Source organism: Egretta garzetta, unplaced genomic scaffold (assembly GCF_000687185.1).
Source record: "Egretta garzetta isolate BGI_Z169 unplaced genomic scaffold, ASM68718v1 scaffold321, whole genome shotgun sequence".
NCBI lineage: Eukaryota > Metazoa > Chordata > Aves > Pelecaniformes > Ardeidae > Egretta > Egretta garzetta.
In genome coordinates this window covers 1,659,977-1,686,429 of record NW_009258756.1, presented here as the reverse complement: position 1 = coordinate 1,686,429, position 26,453 = coordinate 1,659,977, and the positions used below count along the sequence as shown (strand labels likewise).

The window sequence follows — 26,453 nt, the reverse complement described above, 5'->3', positions numbered from 1 at the left end:
AAGCAGATACTTTGTTATGGTTGTTGAGCCTAGGAGCTCCTGCTCTGGCACAGCCCAGTGTGGACCATCCGGTCAAAACAAGGATAAGAGCCCTTGCTCAGCTCCCCGGCAGGGACTGGCACTGGAAAGGCATCTGCGCTCACATGGCTGTACAACAGCACCCACAAATACACAGTCAAACAAATTAATATTAAACAGTTAAGTGCTATACAGCCAAATGCATTCCCTGCTACCATAATTCCCTTTCTATAATGACACTGAACCAGCCAAGATTTCAAACCAACTATGATCTAGCAGCTGTAGAAAACTGCTAGGCAAAAAAGTAAATCTTAATAAATTCATTGCTTGGACACCTTTTCACTTATCCTCATAAGGCACAGAATGATTTCTGGAAGCACTGAATATTCTCAGCTCAATGAGACTGAGCCTTATTGTACATGTGGCAGGATCGGCACTTGCTTGAATTTGTCCTACAAAGGCAGGGAGGGAGGGAGGAGAGAACATCGCAGCTCTGTATCACAAAGAACTGGATGTTCAAGGCATGGCCTGCCACCAGGTATGATGGCTTTGCTGCATCAGGAACTGAAACACCACCACAGCAGGTACAAAGAGGCACATTTTGTCAAGTTTCTATAATAAGATACGGCATGACTGACGTCCGCAAGGCTCTAGCAAGGACTGGAGATTCAGCATCTCCTCAAATTCACAAAGAGACCCCAAATCAATACGAGTGCATCTCTATGCATCCATAAATATATACAAATATGCACACATGCACACATCCAGGTGTTACAACTAATCCTGGGACATGTTGGCTCCAGAAGCGTTATACTGGTCGCCTTTCATGTCCTATGTGAACCCAACAAAAACCAAGATGAAACAAGATGAAGGAATGGGAAAATGAAAAAACATAACTAAAAAGACTGAAGCAATTAACAGATTTACAGCACATTCCTTCCCTCTGCTGCCACAAAACCCAGCTTGTTTTTAAAACTAAATATCACAACCAAATTATTAGCACACACTGGAACATCACTTGATTACTAAACCATCCCACTGAAGAGTCGTTTTAAAGGGTGGAAAAATGAAGATCTCATTATATATATAATTTCACCTCTTTTTTTCCTCATTTGTTTGAATCATTTTCCAAATATTGACTTACCCACTGTCATACCGTGTGTCACTAGTACTCCAAACCACGCGCCCAGGCAAAGGTGAGCCTCTGACAAAGCACACTCATCATCTGTTTACAAACCGAGTTCATCGCACTTTGCAACAACAGTTTGGAAATAAACTAAGAAATTCACATGAAAGGATGATGACGATGGCATAGACACAACCAGGAATAATCCTAGGATGTGCAGTTTGAAGAAAAGAAACATTTCAAAACCAAACAACCAAGGGTACAGGGTCAAGACAGCGTGTATATGCGTCTTTTGGCAAGAGTACACAGCTTTTCATTCCTTAACTATTTTTGCGTGACATGTCTCCAGATGAATACGTTGGTGGGTTTATTTTTCAAAACAATAAACCATATTTGCAAGAGAGGGACTCAAGAAAGAGCCCAGCCCATAAGCTGGATCAGACTATGGGTTTGGATACACAACTGAATTACCGGGGTTTCCTGACTGACAGCATGTCAGCGGGGCTGCTGCGTACAGGCAATGCTTTGTACTCCAAAAATCAAGGCAGAAGGCATCAAGTAAGATCTTGCACGAGACACGCGAGTGACCCTTCCCTTGCAAAAGGCCAAGAACACATGCACACACACATGCAGAGTCAGTTCCTGAGGCACCACACTGAGCTGTTGGAAGCCAGTTGTGCATCCCAGCCCTGCTCTGGAGATGCATAATTGCTATCAGTCGGTGTAGGGTCATCTGAAGTTAATGGAAGTACGCTGTCTCATGCTGGCTGAGGGCCTGACCCAAAATTCACAGAATTACACGATGGCCGAGGTTGGAAGGAACCTCTGGAGGGCATCTGGTATCAAATTTGGATAGACCTTTGACAGAGCAATACACACAGCCATGTTTCTTGCCAGTACTGTGGCCCCTAACAAGAGACCAGAAAGAAGAGCCAATGCAGGGGTATGGCACCTGTCCTGGCCCACAGCTGAACAAGATGCAGAAAACAAGCTCCTTCCTATTTGGTGGCTGTATTTTATTTGTTTAATGCCACAGGTAGGCCTGAAGCTTTACAGGTTTAGCAAAATAAAGATGAGGCCAACCGCTTTGGCAAATTCTACGCACAAAAAGAGTAATCATATCCCACACAGATGAACTAGGAGGAGGGGAAGAGGAAGGACAGATGGACAGAAGCAAAAAGAAGAGCAGCTCAGGCAACTGTCTTTTCTTTCAAGGGGGATACAAGGAATTTGTACTGCCATGTTATATCAACTTCCATGCTACTTTTTGGTTCTTACTTTCACCACTTCTTATTGCTTGTTAATCCATACTTTTTCCAGTGTAGCAGCAGAGCTCCTCAAGAGAAAACAGTGGTGTTTTCTCACAGCTATTGGAATTGGTGTAGATTTTTGTATTTTAAAATGTCACCCTCCTCCAGCTGGTTGGCATGCAGATTTAAGGATTTGGTCTGGATCAACTACTAGTTTCCACTTGTGACAGCCACGTGGATCCTGGCAGAGCCCTGACTCCAGCAGCCTGACAAACCCTGACTAGCCAGCACTTACCTTTGCCTTTGGGCTCACCGATCCACATTTTTAGCGAACACTTTGGCCTACAACTTCTGAATCATTTAAATTACATTCCATGTAACATCTCTCTTCACATTGCTCCATCGTAACATTCTGTTCTTAAATTTTTAAAAGTACAGTTTAGTGATTCTCAAGTACTAATTCAAAACCAAATTTTCAATGCAGAAATTAAAACAATCTGAAAACAGATTATACATCATTATTCCACCTGGCAGAATGCAACAAACATCATAAACCTATCTCACTCACACGGCGGTAATGCAGCTAAAAACAGTCTTAGTGCTCTTAAAAGAAAACTTCTATTCAAGAGATGACTTACCACAGTTGTGAGAAAAAGGTATCATTTACTGCAGCACAGCCCTGCCTAGAATGCTGGCTGAGGTTTCCATGGTTAACCTAAATTAAAATCAATTCCCTATTTTTTGGCAAAAGGTCTATAAGCTAATTTTCATCTTTTCTTCTTCAACTATAATTAAAAACATAGGGAAAAGGCTTCATATGTCTCAAGTATGAAGGTACATTGCAGTAGACATTTTTGGTTTTAAATGGCTACAATGCTCACCTTAATGAAGTCAAAATTAAGTGGGAAAGTAGAATGTCATTATTGCCTTCTTGTGATTATACAGCTAACAATAAATACACCCCATGCCTACAGGGGAATAACACCCTGCATGCTAGACTTGGTTGCTTGTTCTAAAAGGAAGTGAACCTTAATGCAGATTTGATCTGCAGTCACCATACACTTCTGTCACAAGAACTACTAATCAGTAACTCAGAAACAACAGAAGAGAGCAAGGGAACCTAAAAGGCTTTTTACAGCTGTATTCAAAAGATATTAATAGTGAAGATGTGAAACGTATAAAATCAAAGGGAAACATAATTGGATAAAACGAACAGGAGTTTGGCTTCTTCACATGCAAAATCTACTTTGCCCATATAATGAGTGAGCAGGTAGGTTCCATGTGAGAGAAGTGTACAAGTGGTCCAGGTCTCTCTGGATGTGGAGACAGGATACAAGATGCTTCCAAAAGAGTCCTCTCAGGAGATTAAACCCCCCTGACTCCATAAAGGTCTTCTGATGACTTCCCAGCAAGTAGCCAGCAAGTGTTCAATCCCAGATTAAGGTCATTCTTCTTAGGAGCACTCAATGGCATGACATCACATTATAGACAGCTTTAATAAAAGCTCGGAGTTCACTGCATCATCATCTTATCCCCTTCTGTCTATCAAGTACATCAGCCACTGCTTGCAACCCTTCCCGAGTTCTATTTCCCATTGTCCCTTACTCCAATATATATATGAACATGAATTGAAATAACAGGAAAATAAGCATGGAATATAAACTTTTTCTACCCCCTAATACACTTAGCTTTTAGAATTAGTTCTGCACAGCCTGCAACTTAGTGACACTTCGTTAATATATGATTGCTACAACTGCTACACAGAGTGTGGTGAACAATCTCTCCTGGTGGCATTCTGGGTCAGATAACTCACATTTCACCTCTGGTGGAGGAGGTACGAATCATGATTTTGGAAATGCATGTGGAGAGGTGGGGGAAGAAAAGAAAAGGCCTGTTCAAACCCAGTGGTCTCACCCCCTTTCCCACCCTTCTACCCTTAAAGACTGATGCTCTTAAGCTAAAAAAAAGGCTTTGGGTTGAAATAATAAGCACCTGCCATGTCTGGACTGAAAGATATTAGCCCAGCTTTGTGAACAGCACTGACTCCAAAGTCAATCCTATAGGTTGTTTGGGGAAGAAATGGGTGAAATAAGGTAGCAGGATCTATTTTGCTTTTTGAATTCTCCACTGGCAAATAGAAACAGTCACTTAAAGTAGAGGAGCTTGCTTTGAGTAATTTCAAAATATACAAATATAAGCAAGCCTATTAAAAGTCTTAAAATGACATTTATTCAGTCAATATGAGAGGAAAGAATTCTATTACTTGGAAAGTGCTTTTCTCACTCTCACTCTTCAGCCATTATTCACGTACAACCAAAATCACTTCTGAATAAATTCCACTGGCCTTCATTACGTACCATCCAGCATTATTTATTTTCCTATAGAATCATTAGCATACAGGCTAGCCAAACACTTCACCGAAAGAGCTGACTGTGAACTAAAAGAGGAGAGGCAGCTTCCGGTGTGAAGATTCACGAGGGGATAAAGATCCCCAGGTTAGATGTGGAAGGGCCCAGAAACAGAAGGCTGCTTATCCTCAGAGAGTGAAAAGCAATGGCTGGAACTGGGGGGAACAAAATGGAAAGTGAGAAATAACAACGCTCAAAGATTGTAGCTGTGTGAGAAGACCATGGAACAAGCAGATAAAAGCATATAAGATGAAGCAAGTTCATCTGTATTAGACTCATGGGCATTAAGTAAGCCAGAAATAGCAACAGTGCACAGGGGGTAAACAGTTCATTTTGTTAAAGAGAGGGCTAGGAGTTAAATTTTCTCATCTGCTTTCTGGTTAGTGGCGGGGATGTCACTCAGTCTGTGCCTCAGTTCCTCATCCATAAAGCAGGATAGTGTGCAGGAAAAGCCACAAATGGCTCAGGGGACAGTCAAGTGAAAAGAGCAAGACAGGAACATACACAGACAGCTACACCTAACAGATCCCTGATGAAGAAAAAAAGGGAGAGAGTAAGAGAGAGACTGGCTACAGTGACCTGACCTACCTGAACTTGAGAGAGGAATGCAAACGTTACAGACCACAAGACAGAGAGATAAACCTCTGACCATAAAAGCCTGGAGAGAAAGAAATATTTTGCCAAATAAGAAGGGTGACAATGCACAGACAGATATATTCAAATGACAAAGCTGACTAAAATTAAGAACAGAACGAGTATCTGAATGTACCCTCAAAGGAATGCTCTCTAATTTCAGGGAGGTGTTATTTGGGCACCAGCTACTGATATGAATAGTGGGTACAATCTATTCCTATCCAATATCCAGGAGAAAAGCATGGGAAAGTTATAGACAGGAAGAAATGGGGTTCCTTCTTGGGGGTGGAAGAAGGGAAGGGGTGGGAAATTCCTTCAAATAGAGAGAAAATGGGGAAAAGACCTTTGCCACACACAACAAGTTCAGCCTAAGAAGCTTGCACACTGGGATTCTTCCATTCCAATGTGAGTTACAGGCAGAACAGAGCGCGACTGGAACAAGTGGTTATTTAATAAGATACAGGTACTCACAAGATGAACCTCATGTACCAAAAGAAGCAAGCAAAGGAGACAAGCAGTCTGCAAACAGACTGTCTGGTTGCAGAGAGATCAGAGGGGCAGGGGAGGCAGACAGCTGATGGGAGATGAAATTTTCCCTGAGGGCACAAACAACACTCCTGAATACACGTGAGTTTATGTGAGCAGGTTTGAGCATACAAAGGGGCCAGGAGGAAGCAGGGACCGGATGGCGCCAAGGCAGCGTGCGGTCACCGTGACAGTATTTCCTTGTAAAATGCTGAGGAACCGCTGGAAATCTTTACTATCCTCTGGTCATTCCCCCCTCATTATTTGTTCTAACCAGTACTAACCAGAGTTTTTTAATCTAGATGTGTATATAGATAAGTAAAATAAGTAACCAACAGCGTATGTATAAGTCCTTGCTAACCCCAAATTCATTCTTTGCTATTTGTTGTTTTCAGAGCAGTAAGCATGACAAAACAACCCATGTTAGCTGCAGGAGGCATGTCCCTGTCCCAAGCAGCCTGCTCCTGCCTTAGAAAGTCTAAAAAACCAAAACAGACCATGGGTGGGAGAAAGCAAACAGCACTGGCCCCATGTTACAGATTGAGAACAAGGAGGAGAGCTAGGAAGTGATTTTCTCAGGATTGCACAGGAGGTCGGTGGCAAAACTGGATACTGAAAGCCTTTCCACCCTCAGCATCCACCTGGGGCCTCAGCCACAAGGGCACTGTATCTCTTCTAAGGCCATTCTCTTTCATCCTCGGAGCATCCTGGTAAGAGGAGTCTTTGAAATGTATATAGTGAGTTTATATACCTCCAAGTTTTGCTGAGCCGTGTTGCACTTTTGCCCCCTCTCTATTTCCAGCTCCCTTGCAGTCACTTTTGGTCTGAGCTCAAATTAACAGTACCACCACCTCCGTCCACAAAAGCCAACCTTTCCATCTACTTACAGTTCTGTTGGTGAAGTTACTGAAGTCAGTCACTAAGATTTGCTTGATCATGTCTGGTGTGGAGACCACCACAAACACCTGGCGACCAATGTAGTACCTAGAAAGAAAGAAAGAAAGAAAGAAAGTAGAGAGCCATTTTAGCAGATAATGTCAACCAGAGAACCATCACCTTCTTTAAAATACCTCTGTTGCCTTGAAAACACTTGCCACAAACAAGTATCACAGAACATATATTCCCATGGCTAAATCAGTATCTTTCCCCATCCTTCTCAAATACTAAGATGCATGGTCCTGGAATTTAGAGGAAACGGCTTAAAACCTTTTACTGATTAATCAATACTCAGCCAACATTTTAACATACAGGTTTACACACTCTACACTCACTGTGAATTCTGTACAAAGTGATGCAGTATCACTAAATCAAACTACAGAGGGGCAAAACATTAGTAACCAACACGCCAAATAATCATGAAAACTCTACAAAATCGATTATCCTGCAGTTAGCCACATGAAATGTCTTTCCATGGCAAATCCCTGTCTACAGCGAGTCGCCTCAGCACAGCTACAGTAAAGGCACACTTCCACCACTTCCACTAGCACTGGAACCGAGTGCATCTCAGACCCCAGGCTCTGCACTACCGTGAACATGACCATCTAATGGATACATCTGAACCTTACAGAATGCCAATAAGGGGGAAAAAAAAAGAAAAAAAATTCTACCAAATCTAAAGAAATTAATAAAACTTTAGAAGTCTGGGTGATAGGGGTCTCTCATCCTCTGCTCGTACACCCTCTATCTCATGCTTCCAGTTTAATCTGACCTTTGGAGCCAGGGTCTGTCCTTGGTCACACCATTGTGGATGTCACAGAAGTACTGGGACCCACCCTAACCCCACAGCTCCTAGGGGTGCAGAGCTCCCTTCTCCAGCAGCATTCCCCCCAAGGCCCATGGGTGCTCCATGCTCGGCTGCTCTGCGGCGGGAGGAAGGAGGTACCACCAGCAAGCAGGGGTTGCCTGCAGTCCCTACATTTGCCAATTGCTGGACCACAAAGACTATGAAGGCGGCACTGCCATTGCTCTGCCAGGAGAGAGGAAGAGGAGGCTGGAGGCAGGCACAGGAGGGCCAGGCAGCTCAGAACAGAACACAAGAGCAATACCACAGATGCTGCAGTACCGTGGTAATATGGATGCCTAATCATTTTGGTATGATATAGCTTAGTATCAATATATTGCTTATCACCTGTCTACGTTGCAGCAACAGAACAGACAAGCAAACCCTGGGCTGAATTAAATTTAGTAACTGGAGGTTCCCATGGCAATGAAGCTGCAGCAGCACTGATTTCACCGGGGGCAAACAAGTCAGATAAATATCTTGATTCCAAAGCAGAGTTTCACAGTCCACCTTGACCCCCGTACCACCACAACTCATAACAAAAGAAATGGCAGAGAAGAACAAGAAAATAATTTTCTTCAGGAAGGAAGAGATCTTTTCTTCTCTGGTGGGTTTCAAGAGGGAACTGTTATTTCCCAAATCCAACCCACAGGCTCCACTTGAACCTTAGATACAGGTTGTACATTCTATTAAAATAAACCTTTTTCACCTCTCCCAGTTTTCTAAACCACAGCAAAGTAGCATCTGTTAATGGTCAAACTTTTCTTCAGAATCCTAATAGATGCATAAGAAAGAGCTGAGGCCTCATTTTAAAGAGTGCTTTGATCACAGTCTTTGGCAAAAGAGGATAATGCCCTACATGCCCCTTACACATGTACTTTGTACAATTTCTCTGGCATTAGAGAGGCAAAGCAAGCTCCCAAGGCGAAGATGTGTGCCACCCCAAACCTATCCGGGATGATCAGCCATGAATACTGACCTCTCACGCTCACACCTTGCTTTTCTCTTCCCCCCTCCAAGTTTATCAAGCTCCTTGTCTCATTTAATGGTTAGTGACTCATGGTCCTCCATGACACAGCTTTTCATAGGGACCAAATCCCTAACACCTGATTCCAAATCTGAATCAGAAGCTGATTACGTCTACCCAAACAGCTTAACTCTGACCACCAAGAGACACCACATGATACATCATGCAAAGCACGTGTGTGTGTGTGTGTGAGAGAGAGACAAACACTTCTGGTTTCTTTCAAGCTGGGAAGTTGCAGAGCTCCAGCCCTGGTCCACTGGAATAAGAGGACAACACTTGCAGTCAGAGCCCTTATGTCACTGTGCACTTTGGGCTTGAAAGCAGCCAGGACTAAAATTTGGGACAGGAGCATCTCCTACTCAAATGCCTTTATGAGACAGTGACTCACAAGCTAAGTTTATGTGAACAAATCTATTCATCATCCTCCAACTCAGACCAGGCACACGAACTCCCAGTTCTGCTTCTACAACTAAGCTCTTTCTTTTTTATTTATTCTTCTCTAACTTTCTATCTATAGGCAGCTGGTTTTCCTTTCCTTATCCAGTTATAAATAAGGGCAGAGAATGAGAAAGAGAAGGGGAAAAAAAATCGCCTAAAATTAATGAACTAAAAACACTGAAAAAATATCTTAAATTGCTTTTTAAGCAAAGTTCTGCCTGCTTTTACGGAATGACTGCTGTATAGCACACACTGACTATCATCTTTTATTGTACCCCAGACAGTGAAAGCTCTCTCCCTGGCTTTCTTCCTTTCTCCTACTTTCTGTATATAAACTTGCTAAGTTTTTCTAGTACACAACAAGAAGAGGGTGTGTATGGACATGCTTTGGAAGTCAAAATCCACAGGCTAGGAGCATGACTTCTGTGATCTTCCCCTGAAGTTAAGGAAAAAGGACAAGAACAGCTAAGTGTGAAACAAGATCATCTGAGCTATTTCTTTTAGCAAACACAGGTCCAGAACATATAAAGCCACATACTTAACTAAGTTTTAGCATATTTAAAATCCTTTGCAGGATCAAAGCCTCAGTCACAAACCGAGAGGATATCTCCCAACAAGAGCTTGGTTTTTTTTTTTTTACTTGTTCCAAAATGCCAAGTAAAAGATAAAATCCTCCTGAACAATAATCTATTCTTCCCAAGTAAATAACATATTCACCCCTGCCATGTAACTTCATTTTGATTCTGTATTACTACATGAGGATATCACCAGCCTCACATAGACTTAGATTTATTATTGAACAAAACCCGATATTCTTGTCAGATTTTAATAAATAAGAGTTTGAGAAAAACAAAAGCCTCCCGGCAAGTGCATTACAAATGGATTCATGAATAATTTAGGACAGCACTTTTTATTAACTTTCTGTAGGTTAATCTTTTTACAGGGCTCGTCCACACACAGAAGTCCTACCTGTAACTGTAGCGAGACAGTACCACTGCACTGCTTGACCCAATCCTTTATAATTTCATGTAGGGCATTCAGAATGTAATACAAATGCTTGTGACTACCTAGCTCATTCCTGCATAGAAACAAGGTGTGAATATAGTACGGCATCCTCCAAGCAATGCAACTCTGTCCACGTGGGAATCTGTTGTAACACTGCCATACCAGTAAAAATAAATTTCATGGCCCATGCATGAGTGTAATTTTCAAGAGTGGATGAGCCCCCGGTTATTAAAATTGTGCCATTAGGGCAATTTCTACTAAATTTCAGTTTAAACTGCAGCCCGCTAAAATAGAGAAAAAAATCCACATTTTTAGACGAGCAGCCTTAGCTCTGTTGGAAAATGAGACAGGGAAGACCAGTAGATCAACAGCCTGAGGACAGCGTTAGCTTCCTCCAGCAAATGAAAGGGTGGACAACGAGCCGTTGCCCCCGTGGGCTGCTGGTGCAGAATTGGGCAGCCGTGTGTTGCACCGTCCCCAGGAGGGCCAGGCAAAAAAGTTTTTCAGAAGCATTTGATGGAGGGCATGGATTTATACCAAGTTACCGAAAAGGAAGGCTGCCCTCCAGTGTGTTTACCAAAGGGCCTGCAGGTCAAGGGGGTGGTTATGTTATAGTATATTGAATAAAAGAAGCCAATCTGCATTCAGAGTATTTTAGCAACTTAAGAGGCTACAAACACCTGACACACTCAACTGCAGCAGTCTGGTTCATAAGAGCGGACAAGCATCACTCTTAGGGCAATTACTGAAAGGGACAGAGACTTCTCCCTCATTTTCACCCAGCATGTTGTGGTCCTCTTGGCAGATATTTAGTCATTTAGTAAATATGTCTTTTATTGGCAAGAACAAGCAGCAATGACTTCTCTTTTGCATGTGTGTCATGTGTGTCCGTCCCCCCCCCATTGCTTCCTGCAGACATGTGGCCCAGGTGTCCCAACCCACACCCTAGTACCTGCCATGGCCACAGCCACAGAAGTTACCCCATGGAGAAAAGAGACGCCCAAGAGATGAGTGGCAGCCCAGCCATGAGCTGAGGTAGGAACAGTGAGACGAGAGTCAGGCTGGACTGCCCCATCCCTCCTCCACCACCCAAGACCACCACCTCCCTTTCCAATGTTCGCCAGAGACGCCACCCCCACCATGAATGCAGATTTCTGTTCTCAGGCAATGTAGCGGATCAATCAGCTACTTTTAACTTGAAGGACCAATTTAGTGTTATCCTTTCTGTGCCCCCAAGGTCTCTCTGGTCTTGCCGCACGGTCATCTGCTGCCAATAGCATCCCCCAGGCCCTAAGCCACGGACATGCTCTCTGAGCAAAGCTCACAGCGACGTTGCCTCGCTGCGCAGGAATAGATGGAGCGCGCACGCAGTGCATCATGGCGAAGGGCCATATGTTTTTGTGTAACACCCGTGTGGGAAACACCTGCAAACCTTTCACCTTGTTTATAGTGCTGCTGTCAATTCACAGAAGACTTTGATCTCCCTATCTATTATCAGTCCCGTGTATTACAAACACATCACATTAATCATAAAACACATATATGCTGTTAGGCAATAAACAAGGCTTTGTTTTCTATGCTGCAGTCTGGTAAAGTACACAAAGATCATCTGGAAAGCTAAATGAAAACAGAAAATTTTATTATCCCTTTCTTCCTCAGGGAAGAGCAAAGAACAAAGAACAAAAAAAGAAAAAAAAAAACAGGAAAAAAAGGAGAGGTATGCAAAGACAGAGAAATACAGGGGAAAAGGCTAATTTTCTTAGTAGACATATCTTTAAAAAAAAGTTCCTTGATCACTCTGCCTCTTTTGTTTAGAGACACCCATTCACTGCAGGCAGAGAAACGCAAAAAACCAAGTAGCGCCTGCTTGTTTAAAATAGGACCCAAACCTGGTGTTGCTTACTTGATTATTTCAGAGGTCAGCAAATTGATTTGTCACGAGCACTGTCCCCTTCCAGCTCTTGCAGGAAATTCAGGCTCTGTAGGGCTAAGCAATACGTAACGTACCGTGAGCCCTGTTAGCGTGTGTGTTGTATTAGCAGCTAGAGGCCTCCAAGGTCCCCAGGCCCTAATTTGGCAGGAGTTATACATAAGTAGGAGGCTTATTCTAGGCCCGTAGAGCCTAAAGTTTAAATAACCTGGAGCAACAAACAGTGAAGAAAGCAAACAACCTCCTCCATTTTCCAGACGAGGGACTGGGGCACAGGCAGGTAGAGAGGAGCCAGGAACTGCCAGCAATCACCTATTCTTTTTTTTTTGACTCCCTGTGGGACTTGAGCTCCTCAGCTGCCACGTACACCTGGAAATCCCACGCTGGCTTTCGTCAGGTGGAGAGAGGTCTGCTGGGAGCCAACTCCCATGCCACTTCTCCTGCGCCCTGGGCCGTGACTCCCAGCTGGCAGGGTGCCTTCCTGGGCTATTTTTATAAAGCACTGACAAGCTGAGTACCTCCAGATTGAGAGAACCAAGAAACGCGCATTACCACATAAGGAAAACAAAAAAGAAACAAAAACCCCACAACACCCTAGAAATAGGTGAAGTTACGGCACATGAAAACGAAGCCCCGGTAGCACTGCGGGGCTCTGCGAAAAGTTTCAAAGCGCAGCTCTGCCAACACACGCAGACGCACGCACGCCCCAGCCGGAGACTAATCCAACACCTTGTGCAAATTCACATGATAGACGACATGGCCACAGTGGTTTCTATTTAAGAATAAGTGTTCCTTATTTCCTTTTACGACGAACTATGCTTCTTTTCATGTCATGAAAGCTTTAAAATAAGCACATGGAACTATTAATTTAGTTCCTGACTGTATTAAAAATACCATATAACAAGATGCCCTGGCACTTGCGCACACTTTCTGCGCCGCTCTGCACCCACCCCTTTGTCTGCATGCCCGGGATTAAAAATGCTATCTTCTCCCTACCAAGAACCTCTGTGCTATCTCAAACCTGCACCTTGCCAAAAGACCTCTGCTTTCTGGTATGTCTAGGGAAGTATCAGAAAAAGGAAGAAAGTTCCGGGATTATTTATACTCTCCCCACCGCCAAAAGAACAGCTATTTTTAAAGGAGCTCCTCCCTCGTCAGGTGCAGTGAGAGCCTTGCAGTGCATTTAGGGTTGACAGTAAGGAGCAGGAGGGCTGATGGGGACCATTGCAAGGCACAGAGCTGGTAGAGTCTTTTGGGTACCTCACACCAGGGTGCAAACGAGCTCTATTTCTGGGCATCTCTAACCCCGGCTGGGGTTTAGCAACTTGAGGGTGTTGCACGCATTTACTAATCCCTTCCCCCTTCCAAGTGAGCAGCGCGGGAGACGCAGACTCTGCATGGCTGTGTTAATTCATTCATGAAATGAAGTAGATGACATTTACCCACATATAAGGAATGACAAGGATTAAATTAAGCTCGCAAAGTGCCATGAAGAGAAAAAAAAAAACCAAAACAAAAAAAAAACCAGGTCTGAATTATACAAGCATATTTGGCAATATATGTCCATTTGGTTTTCTGAGGAAATCCCGAGTCCGGATCCAAGTGCAAGTACGAAAACTCATGCCCACGTTCAGGGGTTGGGAAGAGAAGCAGCAACAGGGATGGACAGGGATAACAGAATCGTTTCTTTTCTTGCTCCAGGTGAGCTGCGGGAGATGCCGGACACCAGAGCAGCATGGAGCCCCGGGGTCCTGGACTGTGCTCCTCCACAGCTGGGGAGCTGCCGCTTCCCAGGGCTGGCAGGGTTATTTTTATCCTGGCAACTGGGCTAAGATGATTGCCACCACCACCACTGCTCCATGCGCTTGCGTCATACCGCTAGCACTGATTAGCTACATCAGTATTCCACTTCATTAATGCGAAATGAAAGCTGTAAATAGGGTACTGCTTTCATAGGATGCTACTGGAAATGAGAAGTACTGTGACATTAATAAGAACCCAGTCGCTCCTCCTGCCTGGGTGTGCGGGGCTATTGCTCCTGGGTGACACTGAAAGCTCTTCACCCCACCAAGATCACCAGAAGAAGGTTTCTAAATCTTTTCCCATGGCGGTTCCCACCAAGCTTGGACTGTATTAGTCTGTGTTTTGTTACCCATGTTTAGACTGTGACATTTTCACCAAAGCTTGTTTTGTCTGCACTCGTTAAAGCCCAGAATGCCTGACTGACCTCATGTGATGGCGCAGCAGACGTTTCCTGTGGGTTTCAGCATATTTCTGTGCCCAGCCTTTCTGCGGGTTTGCGAGAGGTGGCGTGAGAGCGGCCTCATCTCGGGCTCTTTGCACCTCATTCACTACCAATGTACCCCTTTGCTATACCTTGGGAGAAAAACCATCAGGTTACTATTTCCAGAACACTGGATTACTATTTCTAGGGAAGGCTACTTCTGGGAGATAGCAAACTTTCTGTGTCTCCAAACTTTGCTTGCTACCATCTACACAGTGTTCATTTGTATGGATTTGTGAGAGTCTATTATTTATATTCAACAGTCCTACCTATTTTTATCAGTGCAGTGAAAATAAAAAAAGGCTACAAGATGGCTGAGGAGGATAAGCAGACAATGTTACTTGGGCTAAACAAGGGCAGCTTTTTCTCCTTTTTTTTTTTTTTTTTTTTTTTTTTTTGTTTTTTTTTTTGTTGTTTTTTTTTTTGTTTTTTTGCACATAAGGGAAGGAGAGGGTTCTGCTGGGTGCTTATCCTGATTTCTAGTCAGGAGCTCTAAGCAGCTTCCCTTGACAGGCAGGTAAGCAATTTCTGGGAAACAACAGGCAGTATTACCCTGGCAGGGCTACAGCCATTTCGTACGAGATAAATGGAGACAGAGCGGCGCACTTGAAGAAGATGAGGGATATGACTGTGATACTACATCAAATAATATGGCTGAGAGAACATGTAGAAGAGAGGCGTGCAGCGCAGGGCTGCTTTCTAGCAAAGCAGGGGGGACCCCTCCCAACGGGTGACCATGAACTTGGGGGGCATCATCAGTGTCCCAGAAAGCAAGAGAGCACAAGTGTGTCATGGTACAGGCTCCAAGGAAAATCTGGGGACAGGGGACAAAAAGAGGAGAGCATATGTACGACCATACGGAGAAAACGAAACAGGAAGGAGGTCAAAGGATTTAAATATAATTTGTGATAGTACGACATCGCAAGATACAGCAAGCTATAAAACAGGTTGACTATAATAAAACCGCAAGTGTAATAAACTTGCTAGGTACACGCCCATCACTAAACTTCACATAAGCAAACACACTTCAAGATGACTAAAACAAAACCTGTGCCATCCGATTTCTGCCTCTCATAAAGCATTTCTGACCATGATAAAATTGAGGTTTGTATTATTTTTCCTCCCCGAGACCTAACATCAGGGTACAAAGAAAAGCCATCCATAAGTCTGCATTTCTGCACCCTTTGCCTCATATATGCTTTACTTATCATGGCCAGAACTCAAGTGTGACTAGAGTTTTTCACATCTCCAGTTTTGGTTAGCATTTTAGCCCTGAAGGAAAAAAAAAAAAAAAAAAGGCTTTCAGAAAACACTGAGTATCTCTATCTGCTGAAAAGTTGTGTCCTCATACATATCTTCAAAAGAGGCATTCAGAACAGAGGCTGTTTCTGTTTATTTTAATTCTGCACTTTATCTTTGATTTCTTCATAGGCAAGACAGCTCATCTGCCTCCTGTAAATATGATCGGCAGTGGCGGACCATACAATATTTTATTTTTGCATGTGTTTGAAATAAACATATACATAATTTTCTTTCAGTCTACTCCTTCTTACTGGCATTTTGATCTTAAATCAATGAGGGAGTTACAATATATTGCACACCATCCCTTTTTATTCCTCTGCTCTATTTAATGTACATGCATGCATTTCTGAAACAATACTCTCTTAATATTAGAATATTTTAATTCCTCAATAATAGATAGGACTCAATATATATATTTTTTTTTTGCATCATAACTATAACATGATGAAATGAGTAAGCCAGATTTGTGTAACTACACATGCATACACCATTTTGTTGAATAAGAAACAAGACACTTTGACTTGGTCATGGCTACCGGCCTGAAGATACATGAAGCTTAAGCAAATGAAAGCAGGGTTTCATGAGTGGGAAGCAATGGGCAACCCATTCATCTGGTTTGCATGCAATAAAGACAATGTATCAAACAAATAATCCCAGCCAACCCTGGACAGCCTTACTCAGGCAAGTAAAAGTTTGCCAGACTGGCCACGAGGGGGACAGTCATGGGGACTTGCTTTTCTTTCCCGATCTGCCTTAAAAAAAAAAAATATGTTGAAACAAAGGAAAAAAGGATAGTAAGCACCTACTGAGCTCCTGGGAACGTCCTTTTTTTATGCTACAGCATACAAAATGCACACAGGGAAGATCCATTTTTTAAAAATCCTTATATACCTACGGTAGTGTGTACTTTTTCTATACATTCTTAAGATCTAAACGCATACACACAAAATCATTTAATTTTGTTAATGCATTATTAAATGCACACTAAGCCCAATAAAAGTCATTTCCCAATGCTTTATGCATTTATCATGAAACCACTAGCAGAATTCTTTACAATAAAAATGCTAGCCGTACACATGACCAAACTAAATTATCTAGGGAAATGGCTAATACCTGACCATGTGGAAACATTAGAAAGCAGAGCTTTGTTATAGGACTAGAAGGAAAAAAATAGATGTATTTTCTTACAGAAAAATTGCAATGATAAAAATACTTTTAATAGTAAAAAAAAAACAACCCGCTGCAGCTCCAGGAAATTTTCCCGAATCAATTCAATCTGTGTCTTGCTGGACTTTAAAAACCCATTAAAAATAACCATGCTAAATTTCCTAACCTCTTTCAGTGCACCACAGAGAAGACAAAGGAAACTGCAATTCAACAGAGATAGAAAAGAAAGAAAAGAATGGAAAAACCTGATAGCTTGTGTATCAGCGGTAACATCCTTGCTAACAATAACGGGCAAATCTGCGCCACAAAGGACAAGAGGAGCAGGAGTGATGTGTACAGCTGCCAATGGCACTCCGAAGTAATAACTTCCAGGAAAATCTGCTGTTACAAATGGACAACAGGCTGCTGAGAAGTAGTTGAGTCACGACTTTCATAACGTGGCAAATTATTTCAGCCTAAAAATGGACGTACTGAAAAACAGGATATGTACAGCTCTGGTAAGGCAGCTATGGGAATAACATCCTACAAACAGCTAATATGCTCACCTGGTTTAAATTATTAAACCTCGCTGAAATCCATGCACGTTCAGGGATTTTTCCCAATACTTAATGCACAGTCATAAGTCACAGATTGCGTTTCAAACAGCAATATTAGTAAGAGCAATGCCTAGTTGACCTATTTTCCATTTACCACATTGTACGTATTATCAGTTGTAACAAACATGCTGCTTCTGCCTGCTCCCTTTTTTGGGTGGGAGAGAAGGGGCCAATTGTATAACAAATGGCATATATATCACCGTATCCTGAAACAACCCAAATCCCTGAGGATGGAAGAGTACATTTAGCCTTCTCCCCTTCCACAGACATATCCTTTCACCATGGGGCATCAGGCCCTGTTCACCCACCTCCTCCTTCTGATGGCCAGCCAGGGTGCAGCGTATCACACCGACGCTGGCACCCGGCTCCCATGTGCGCATTGCACACGTTTGAGCTCTCTTCACAGCTGCATTAAACAGCTGTCCCAGGCCTGCACTTGGCTGCCCAGGGACATGAGTAAGGTGTAGACTCAAGAATTTCTCCTCTTTGGCTCGATCACAGCTGCTTGGCTAAAGACCTCAGAACTCCCATGGACCTGCCTCATTTCTGAGTTGTCCGAGTAAATGTCCACATCGCTTTGCTGTGTTACTCCCCAAGCCCTCTGGATCTCGGGAGTCTGCTGGAGCGGTTTTCTAGAGCTCTTCCCTCCAAACAATTCAGCATATATAAAACACCAGCAGTCATACTTAGGACATCTGAGAATATTTCTGAAGCAAAAACTGCATTTTTAATTGCTCAAAGTTTACTTACAAAAAAAGAAGAAACAAGTAGATTTGAAAGCAGACCAATGCAAACGTTTCATATTCCTTCTAAATATACAGGCATTGGGGCAAGATCAAGTGAATTGATCCTCACACGACAACAGAGGTATAACAGAGATATAACCCAACAAATCTATTCATAACCCCTATAAACAAAGCAAAAAAAAAAAAAAAAAAAAAAAAAAAAAAATACAAGCACAACTGTAGGATGAACCATCACTGAAGTAAATATATTGATCTATCAAAAATGATTGAAGACTGACAATAAAAGGGTTATAAATGCTTAGAATAAAGAGAAAGCAAAAACACAAAACCAACCCATTGAAAAACTCCCACCTGCATTCACAGGGAAAAATGGACTGGAACAATAAAACACAATGGCAGTGCCTGTACGTCTTTGATAGCTGCCCCTCCCAAAAGCTGGAACAATCTTGCTATAAAGCAAGCAAATGAAAATGTAAATGCATGAGCAATCATCTGGGGGATTCAGATGCTTCGTGTCCTGTAGGCAAAGAAGGAAGGGCAAAAAGGTAGGAAAGAAAGCAAGAGAAGGCACCACTTCTAATGTTTGTAATTATTGATCACGCTGTCCTCACCTGGAGCCTTTTTAATCCAGCTGAGACCTTACAGTTAAGTACGCAAGGCTGCCTGCCTGGCAGTTTTAGTGCTGCTGGCAACATCTGCTTGTCCTCTGACCTCAGCGCAATCCGCTGCTTTGACTCCTCCGGCAGGAGGCGGTAGGCAGGGACAGCCTACAGATTTTGGGGGTGCCAGCCAGAGCAAATCGTGTCAACAGCTGCCTGCAGAAATGCAATATTCCAAATGGCAAGCTCAAAAGAGGCACGGGATGGGGAAATAGGCTGAACACAACACCTAGAGCATTCCTTTGAGTATGTAGAAACATGGTGGCGCATCAAAGGGGTATCAGGCTCTCCTTGAAGGCTTACAAACTGTATTTGTTTAAATATTTTGCCAAGAAAATGAACATGAGGAAAATAATGCTTGACTCTGCTTTTCACTGTTGATGAAAATCCAATTGTGTTAGTTACTGGGCAAAAGCAAATAAAATGCCACTGATGCAGGAGAAAAGTTGGGTCTGTAGTAAGAATAAGTTTAGGTACCTCAAGTACTAATCTTCCTGTTTTGCAATACACTTCTCTGCCTCAAAAATCAGAATTTAGATTATTTTAATAAAAAATAATTTCATATTTAATGGCTAATGCCTTTCCATGTGACATTACGTTACCATCTGACCTATTTTAACATTTGCCTCTGTGCTGCACTCATAGACCTACTTTCTCTATCTCCTGCCCCATGCACAGCTTATTTCCTACTGGGCCAAATGGACATCCAGTGGACATATAAAATTGTTAGGCTGCTTTGATAATGTTTTTCTTTGGCCCTTCACACAGACTATTTCATAAGATGTTCCATGCAATAAAAGGTCCCAAAGATCCAAGATCCTCTCATAATGTCACTTTGAAAGACTCTGCAGCAATTCCCAGTGTCCTTGCCAAGATCCTTTTTCAATAAAATAGATTCCAACATTGACAGAAAAGCTTGCATTATTGCTGAGTGATAAAATGTCTACTGCTAGCCCTTACAGAGTCAGAACATTGCTCCCAACTCACTCCTTTTTCTGTAAACTACTTTAAGACGTCTGGATAGGTCTTAAAATCTGCTGTACAAAACCTAATTTTATTCAATAGGCACCATCATCCAAAAATCGAAGTTATATAACATGAGAGAGACCTAAAAATATTGGGTCAAGATCCTCAAATAGTCATGGCTTTATGTCTTTAATGGAGCTAGACTGAAGTAAACAACAGCTTGAAGGTCCAGACCACTATTTTCAGGCTTGTTTACAGGGGGGAGAGAGGAGATTCTGGGACAAGATGTGATTTGAATCTTAATAAAGTTAGACTAGAAAAAACTCCTATGGGAGCACACCCCTGTAGATACAATAATTGCTGGGGGAGATGGTCAGTTTTTTCCCTGATGCAGTTTGTGTCACTCCAGAACTGCTGTGTCTGTGCAAGGGAAGTTTTTTGACATTACTATAGCTGTTTAATTATACCAATACAATTTTATCAGTACGACTAAAATAAATCCTCCTTCAAAACAAGCTTTCAGGTTTAGCCACCAAATTTAATGGAAGGAAAGCAAGATTCACAATCCCTAGGGTAATGGTGGCTCAGTTCATTCCACACTCCCCAAGCTAGAAAAAAAAGTAAATAGAATAACAGCTGAAAACAACTTCTTCCTCTGCAGTGGGGTATACTTTTGCCTATTGCCTGATGAAATCATACCCAGTTCACTACCAGCAGAAGGTCTGACATAAAGCAGACTCTCCAGGGAAAAAAGAGAGGTAGTCGGAACAGAGAAAAAGGGTAATTTGAAGATGGTGCCAAACCAACAAAGAAAAAGGAGATATTTTGTTCCCCTTACTACTAATAAAACATACTAGACTAAAATTGATCCCCAGATTAATAAGGTAGAGGAAAAACTAAAACCTATATATGACAAAACAATAAAAAAGTAATGAAGAGATTTATGGAAGTACATAAAAACCTTGGAATGATGTAAAAATTCTCAGGTCATGTTACTGTTTTCAGCTCCACAAGGATAAGAAAAACAGGGAGGAATAAAAATTAGAGCATAGAGGAAAGATAGCATAGGGCTAAAGAGGACGGAGAGAAGTAAGAGAAAGAAAACAAAGCCAGAACAAATATTTAGGAGGAAAAAATATAGCAAGAATCATGAATACAAAGTCCATAAGACAAGGTTGTAAAAGTAAAAAGTGAAAACAGAACAAACCCCAGAGCCAACAAAGTGGTGGCACCATCGCAGGACAACAGACAGCAATTCATGGGAAGTGCCTCCGTAGATACCTGGCAAAATGTGGTCATCCTCAAAGAGGAAAATGCAACTATTTCTAAGAAACTAAAGAAGAGACATCCCCAATCTGTTCCTGTGCAACGCTTTGGTGTTCTAAGGGGCAGAGGCCCCACGAGGTCATGTCTAAGGACTCTCCAGCACGGGGAGAGAGGGTCTAACCAGCATCTGCATCCTGGAGCTCCTGGCAGGTGGGCATGAGGAGGGGACAGAGCCATGGATGTTCCAGCCTGTGCTGGGGCTCACAGAGAATGGGGACATGCATCGGGCCGCTCATTTGCAGTTTCTTCTCTACATCCTTCTTCTCCAGCCCCCTGTGAAGAATATGTGGGAAGGGAAATCCATTTTGCATGATGCTTCTCATGGCCCATGAGAAAGCAGTCACAAGCTGCTTTTGGATTTCTTTGGGCTGCTCCAAAGAAGGGTAAACTGGCAGTAGGGAGTCCCCTGCAGAGGCAGTAACCGGTTCTCCTGTGAAGCACTGGGCAACGAAGGAGGGCAGGAGGAGCTCCTGAGTTGCAGTGTTAGTTTAAAGTTGATCTGCTTCAAAGGCTGCCAAGAAAGGGAAGGACGCATGCACACACATTGGGAGGGATGATGCATTTTCCTCCCTCTGTGTAGAGTGGGGGGAAATGATTCAGGAACTTTATTTAAAAATTACCGTGCATGGCACTGGGAACACCAGTTCATAATCAGATACATAGTGGGTGATGCCAGAGACCATTAATAGCTACTGAACATTACATATTGTATGTATCCACTTCAGGTTTGCAGCAATACTTCTGGGTGCTGTAGGAAATTCTAATGAAAGCATTTAATATGCACAGCAAAATCTACAATACTGCTGTTTTCCCAGACTTTCTAGTAGGACTGGTATACTGAAATAATGCCTCAGATTTTTCAGTCTTTTAAAAGCCCTCACCCTGCTTCTTCCCAAATGGTGGAAAGGTGGAAAAAATTACAAGGTAGACTTTACAGCCAGTTAAGATTAACAAATACAGGCTCTGGTAGATGGTGAAGAGGGTAGATCAGGGTGACATTAACTCTAGGAAACTAGTTTTTATAACTATGGGGTTCACTCCGAATATTTCCTCCCCCTGCCTTGAATTAGGATGACACAGTCTGGTATGCAGGTGCTGATCATGATGGTGTTACATGAGAAGGAGAGGCAAGCTGTTTAACAGTTCCATCCCAAGCCCTTTAAAACGACGATTTTAAGCATTAATTAGCTAAGAAGCAGGCAGTACAGATCAAAGATCACCCATGCTGTATATTAGGTGTAAAATGCTCCTGAGGCAGCATGTTTTCAAAAAGAACTTCAGTTTTCAAATAATCTTAACCTGGAGCTCACAAGGAATATGTTTTAACAGCTAAGTGCTGCACTACCCAACATGCAAGGAAAGAGGGGAATGAAGAAACACCTCCCTGGGAGCAAACACCTCCTAGCCAAAGCTGCTACCGGCACAGGCAGCAGCAGACCAAGATTTAATCAGGTTCCTCAAATGCTAAGAGAAGGGACAAGGCCCTGCTCTCTGCTTCCCTCATCAATCTTAGGAGCTGACACAGCTTTGGCCAATCTCACAGACCCTTTCCGCATCCGGCCAATGCTGTCTCAGCAGAGCCATACCGACCAGGGGGTTTCCCTCTACGCAAACACTGATTCACTGAAGCTACGACCACAGCGGCCTGCACACACCATGAGTACAGAAACGAGCCTCAGGAACGTGCTGCAGGTGACAGGCACTGTCCTTTGCTGCCTTGCCAAGAGCATATAAAACGTTGTCTGTCTCATTTGGTTGGATTTCACACTCTCTTTCCAGAGGTGTAAAAGATTACATCAGGTCTTTGACTTCTGTTGGCTTGAACAGCTGCAGTAGAGTCATGGAGCAGTCATGGATGGAGGAAAGAAACTTGGAAAAAGCACAGCAGTGAGCACATGCCTGCAGCTCAGCCACCCCAGGGCAACAGCTGGAGCCTCAGAGAAGAGACGACGAGCTTTGCATGCAGAAGAGTTCACCACTTGCATCAAAAGTTTCCATCCAAATGGCTTTGCCTGTGCTGAGGGCTGTGACTGTCACATTTCAGTCAGCCTTTGAGTCTCTGTCTGTGAATACCTAGAACACAAGTGCCCCTGGACCTGACCAGGACAGAAAGAGGCTACAGGAAGAAATCTACAACCATTACAGAGTAGACAAGCTCAAGTTGCGTGGCTCTCATGGGAGGTCACAGTCCACACATAAGATTTCTCCATGGCTAAGAAGAGCTCATTAATGAATACCTTCAACATTACTAGTACATGAAGCATCAATTTGCAACGTTCCAGAGACCTAAGTAAATTTGAAACACACCAGAATTGAACTAGGCAACTAATTTACCATAAATTCTTCCTATAAACTGCATCCCACAGGTCTCCATACGCAAAATGTAAAAAACTCTATAATGATCAGGCAGCCCACAAAAACTATTGCAAATGTAACAACAACACTAGAATCCAATTCTCAAAACAGTGTGGTATGCCACCTTTTGGGTAAATCTTTAGGCATCAGTCCCATAAAAGGCTATGTTTTTAAGACCAATTAGCTCTAGAGAGAAGAGGAGAAACTGGTGATGATATACCCATAAGTAACTCACAGGACTTGTTCCAGCAGCTTGATTTAACCATTGGAAAGAACTATAACCAATACCTAATTATGGTTAAGTGTGGGGAGTCAGATGGAGATGTAACACTGTACTGTGATGCTACATTTCTGCCAGGAATATTATTGGGTTTCAGTTCTTTTTTAAAATCAACTTTTAAAAAATAGGTTACTATTAAAAAATTCTGAAAGTGTTAAAAAAAAAAAAAGGGTCTGAAAGTTTAATTTAAGAATGTTAATGTTCTCCTATTGTTCCGTCAATTTTTGAGATAATCTTTTCCATTTCAGAGAGAAGGGCTAGCACATTACACAGGGGAGCAATAGAATTGTTTACATGCAAAGTGCTGTCAAAAGAGAGGGTGGGGAGTGGGAAGAAATATTTTTCTCCCCATTAACTTCTTTCAGCTACAATAAACCTAGGTGTTTATGTGTACCAACAGCAGTAAAAATATTTTTCAGGCACAAATGCGATTGTTTCTTTTATGGGCCTGATTCAGCAAGGTAGATAAACTTCTGCCTAACCTGAAGCATGTTGAGTAATAACATTGACTTTAACGGGATTACTCATGTGCTCACAGTTAGGCACCTGTGTAAGGGTTCTGCTGTACTGTATCCAGAGTCCACAGGTATTTAAAGGAAAAGAGATAACTAATTCACAATAGCAATTCTGGGGCTGATCAACAATCCTACAGAGTCAAAGGGCCTTACCACAACACATAAATGAGGAAACACAGTGAGAAAAAAAAATAAATCTTGATGGAATATGAAAGACTTGACTCTGGCCAAAAAAAGTTTATCGCTCTTTAAGAAAACAAAAATCCAAGCAAGTGAGGCTACCAAAAATATTTATCAGGTTAAATGTGAAACAGAGATTATCACAGAATCACAGAATAGCAAGGGTTGGAAGGGACCTTGGGAGATCATCTAGTCCAACCCCCCTGCTAAAGCAGGCTCTCCTAGAGCATTCTACACAGAACTTTGTCCAGGCAGGCTTTGAATATCTCCAGAGAACGAGACTCCACAACCTCCCTGGGCAGCCTGTTCCAGTGCTCTGTCACCCTTAGAGTAAAGAAGTTTTTCCTCATATTCAACTGAAACCTCTTATGTTTCAGCTTGCACCCGTTGCCCCTAGTCCTGTCGCTGGACACCACTGCAAACAGACTGCTTCCATCCTCGTGACTTCCGCCCTTAAGATATTTGTATGTGTTGATAAGGTCCCCTCTCAGTCTTCTCTTCTTCAGGCTGAACAAGCCCAACTCTCTCAGCCTTTCATCTTGGCAACAAGGGCACATTGCTGGCTCATGGTCAGCTTGTCGTCCACCAGGACTCCCAGGTCCCTCTCGGCAGAGCTGCTTTCCAGCAGGTCAGCCCCCAGCCTGTACTGGTGCATGGGGTTTGACCTCCCCAGGTGCAGCACTCGGCACTTGCCCTTGTTGAACTTCATCAGGTTCCTCTCCGCCCAACTCTCCAGCCTGTCCAGGTCCCGCTGAATGGCAGCGCAGCCTTCCGGCGTATCAGCCACTCCTCCCAGTTTTGTGTCATCAGCGAACTTGCTGATGGTACACTCTGTCCCCTCGTCCAGGTCACTGATGAGCTACATTATTATGAAGAGCTACAGGTCAGAAATAGGAAGCCTGTTTTCCTTCCTTTCCCTTCCCCCTATCCTTGCCCAGGTATGATTTTCTCTAGCTGCAATATGAAAAGTAAATTGTTTAAAATATCAAAATAAAGGAAGGACCACAGGAGAGGTAGTAAGTCCATTAAACCCCAAGTGCAAAAGAGGAAGTCAAACAGGGTAAGATTGTTTCATAAAACTAAATTGTTTCTTTACATGAGCCTTCAGAGACAAAGATGAGAACACCTGCCCTGGGATTACTCTTTCCACGTAAAGCAGAATCAGGCTAGAAACAGAGAGGTTAAAAAAAAGTTTGCGAAATTAAAATGGCAATAAGGACACTGTTTCTTCAGGTAAATTAACTGCTGATGATGAAGACATCAGCCATCCCCTGCAGGAGGAGATCCTGCCCCTACCCACCTTAGCTTTGCCCTGAGGTGTTTGAGGAGGGCAGAAGGAAGGATAAGACTGAGAAAAGTTCCAGATACCCAAATCCCAGAGACACATCCCCCTCTTCTGTCCACAAAAGAGGAAAGTCCCAGACCTCCACAGTAACTACCCAGGGCGCCTCAGCCCTGATGCAGAGGCCAGAAGCAGCAGCAAGAAAAGCCCGTTTCTCGCCTGCAACTGTGTGATTATGGACTCATCTGCAGAAACGCTAACTAGTGCCATCTGCAGTGACATTTTTGGGGGAGAGGAGAAGTCAAGCGTTAAGACAGAACCAACTCTGGCTGCATAGACTTCTGAAAAGCTGTCAGCTGCCAGCATAGGTTACAATCACAATTCACCCTGGACACATTTCAAGTTAGTGACTGGCTCCATGATCTACCCTAATCCTTTAAACCACCCAATCATTTAAGTGACCAGGCTTGATCTTGGTTCCACCCACAGATCAGACACTGAGTAATCCCATAGACACCTTAAGAAAAATCACCTGTCCTATTTTAATTTGCTTTCTGTGTATTACTTAAAAACGTGCTGAAGTAACCCACTGCAAAAAATATATATATATATATACTCTTTCTATGGAACTGGAGCTCCATTCACATCTGTCTTT

The 26,453-nt window shown here is 42.9% G+C and overlaps 1 protein-coding gene across 1 annotated transcript in view; it reads right to left on the bottom strand.

The window, feature by feature from the left end:
• Positions 1-26,453, bottom strand: part of TBXAS1 (thromboxane A synthase 1) — a 252,009-nt gene that overhangs the window by 126,577 nt on the left and 98,979 nt on the right. The window contains exon 5 of the mRNA XM_009649239.2: positions 6,848-6,944. Coding sequence (XP_009647534.1) covers positions 6,848-6,944 — 97 coding nt within the window. The remainder of the gene's footprint in view (positions 1-6,847; positions 6,945-26,453) is intronic.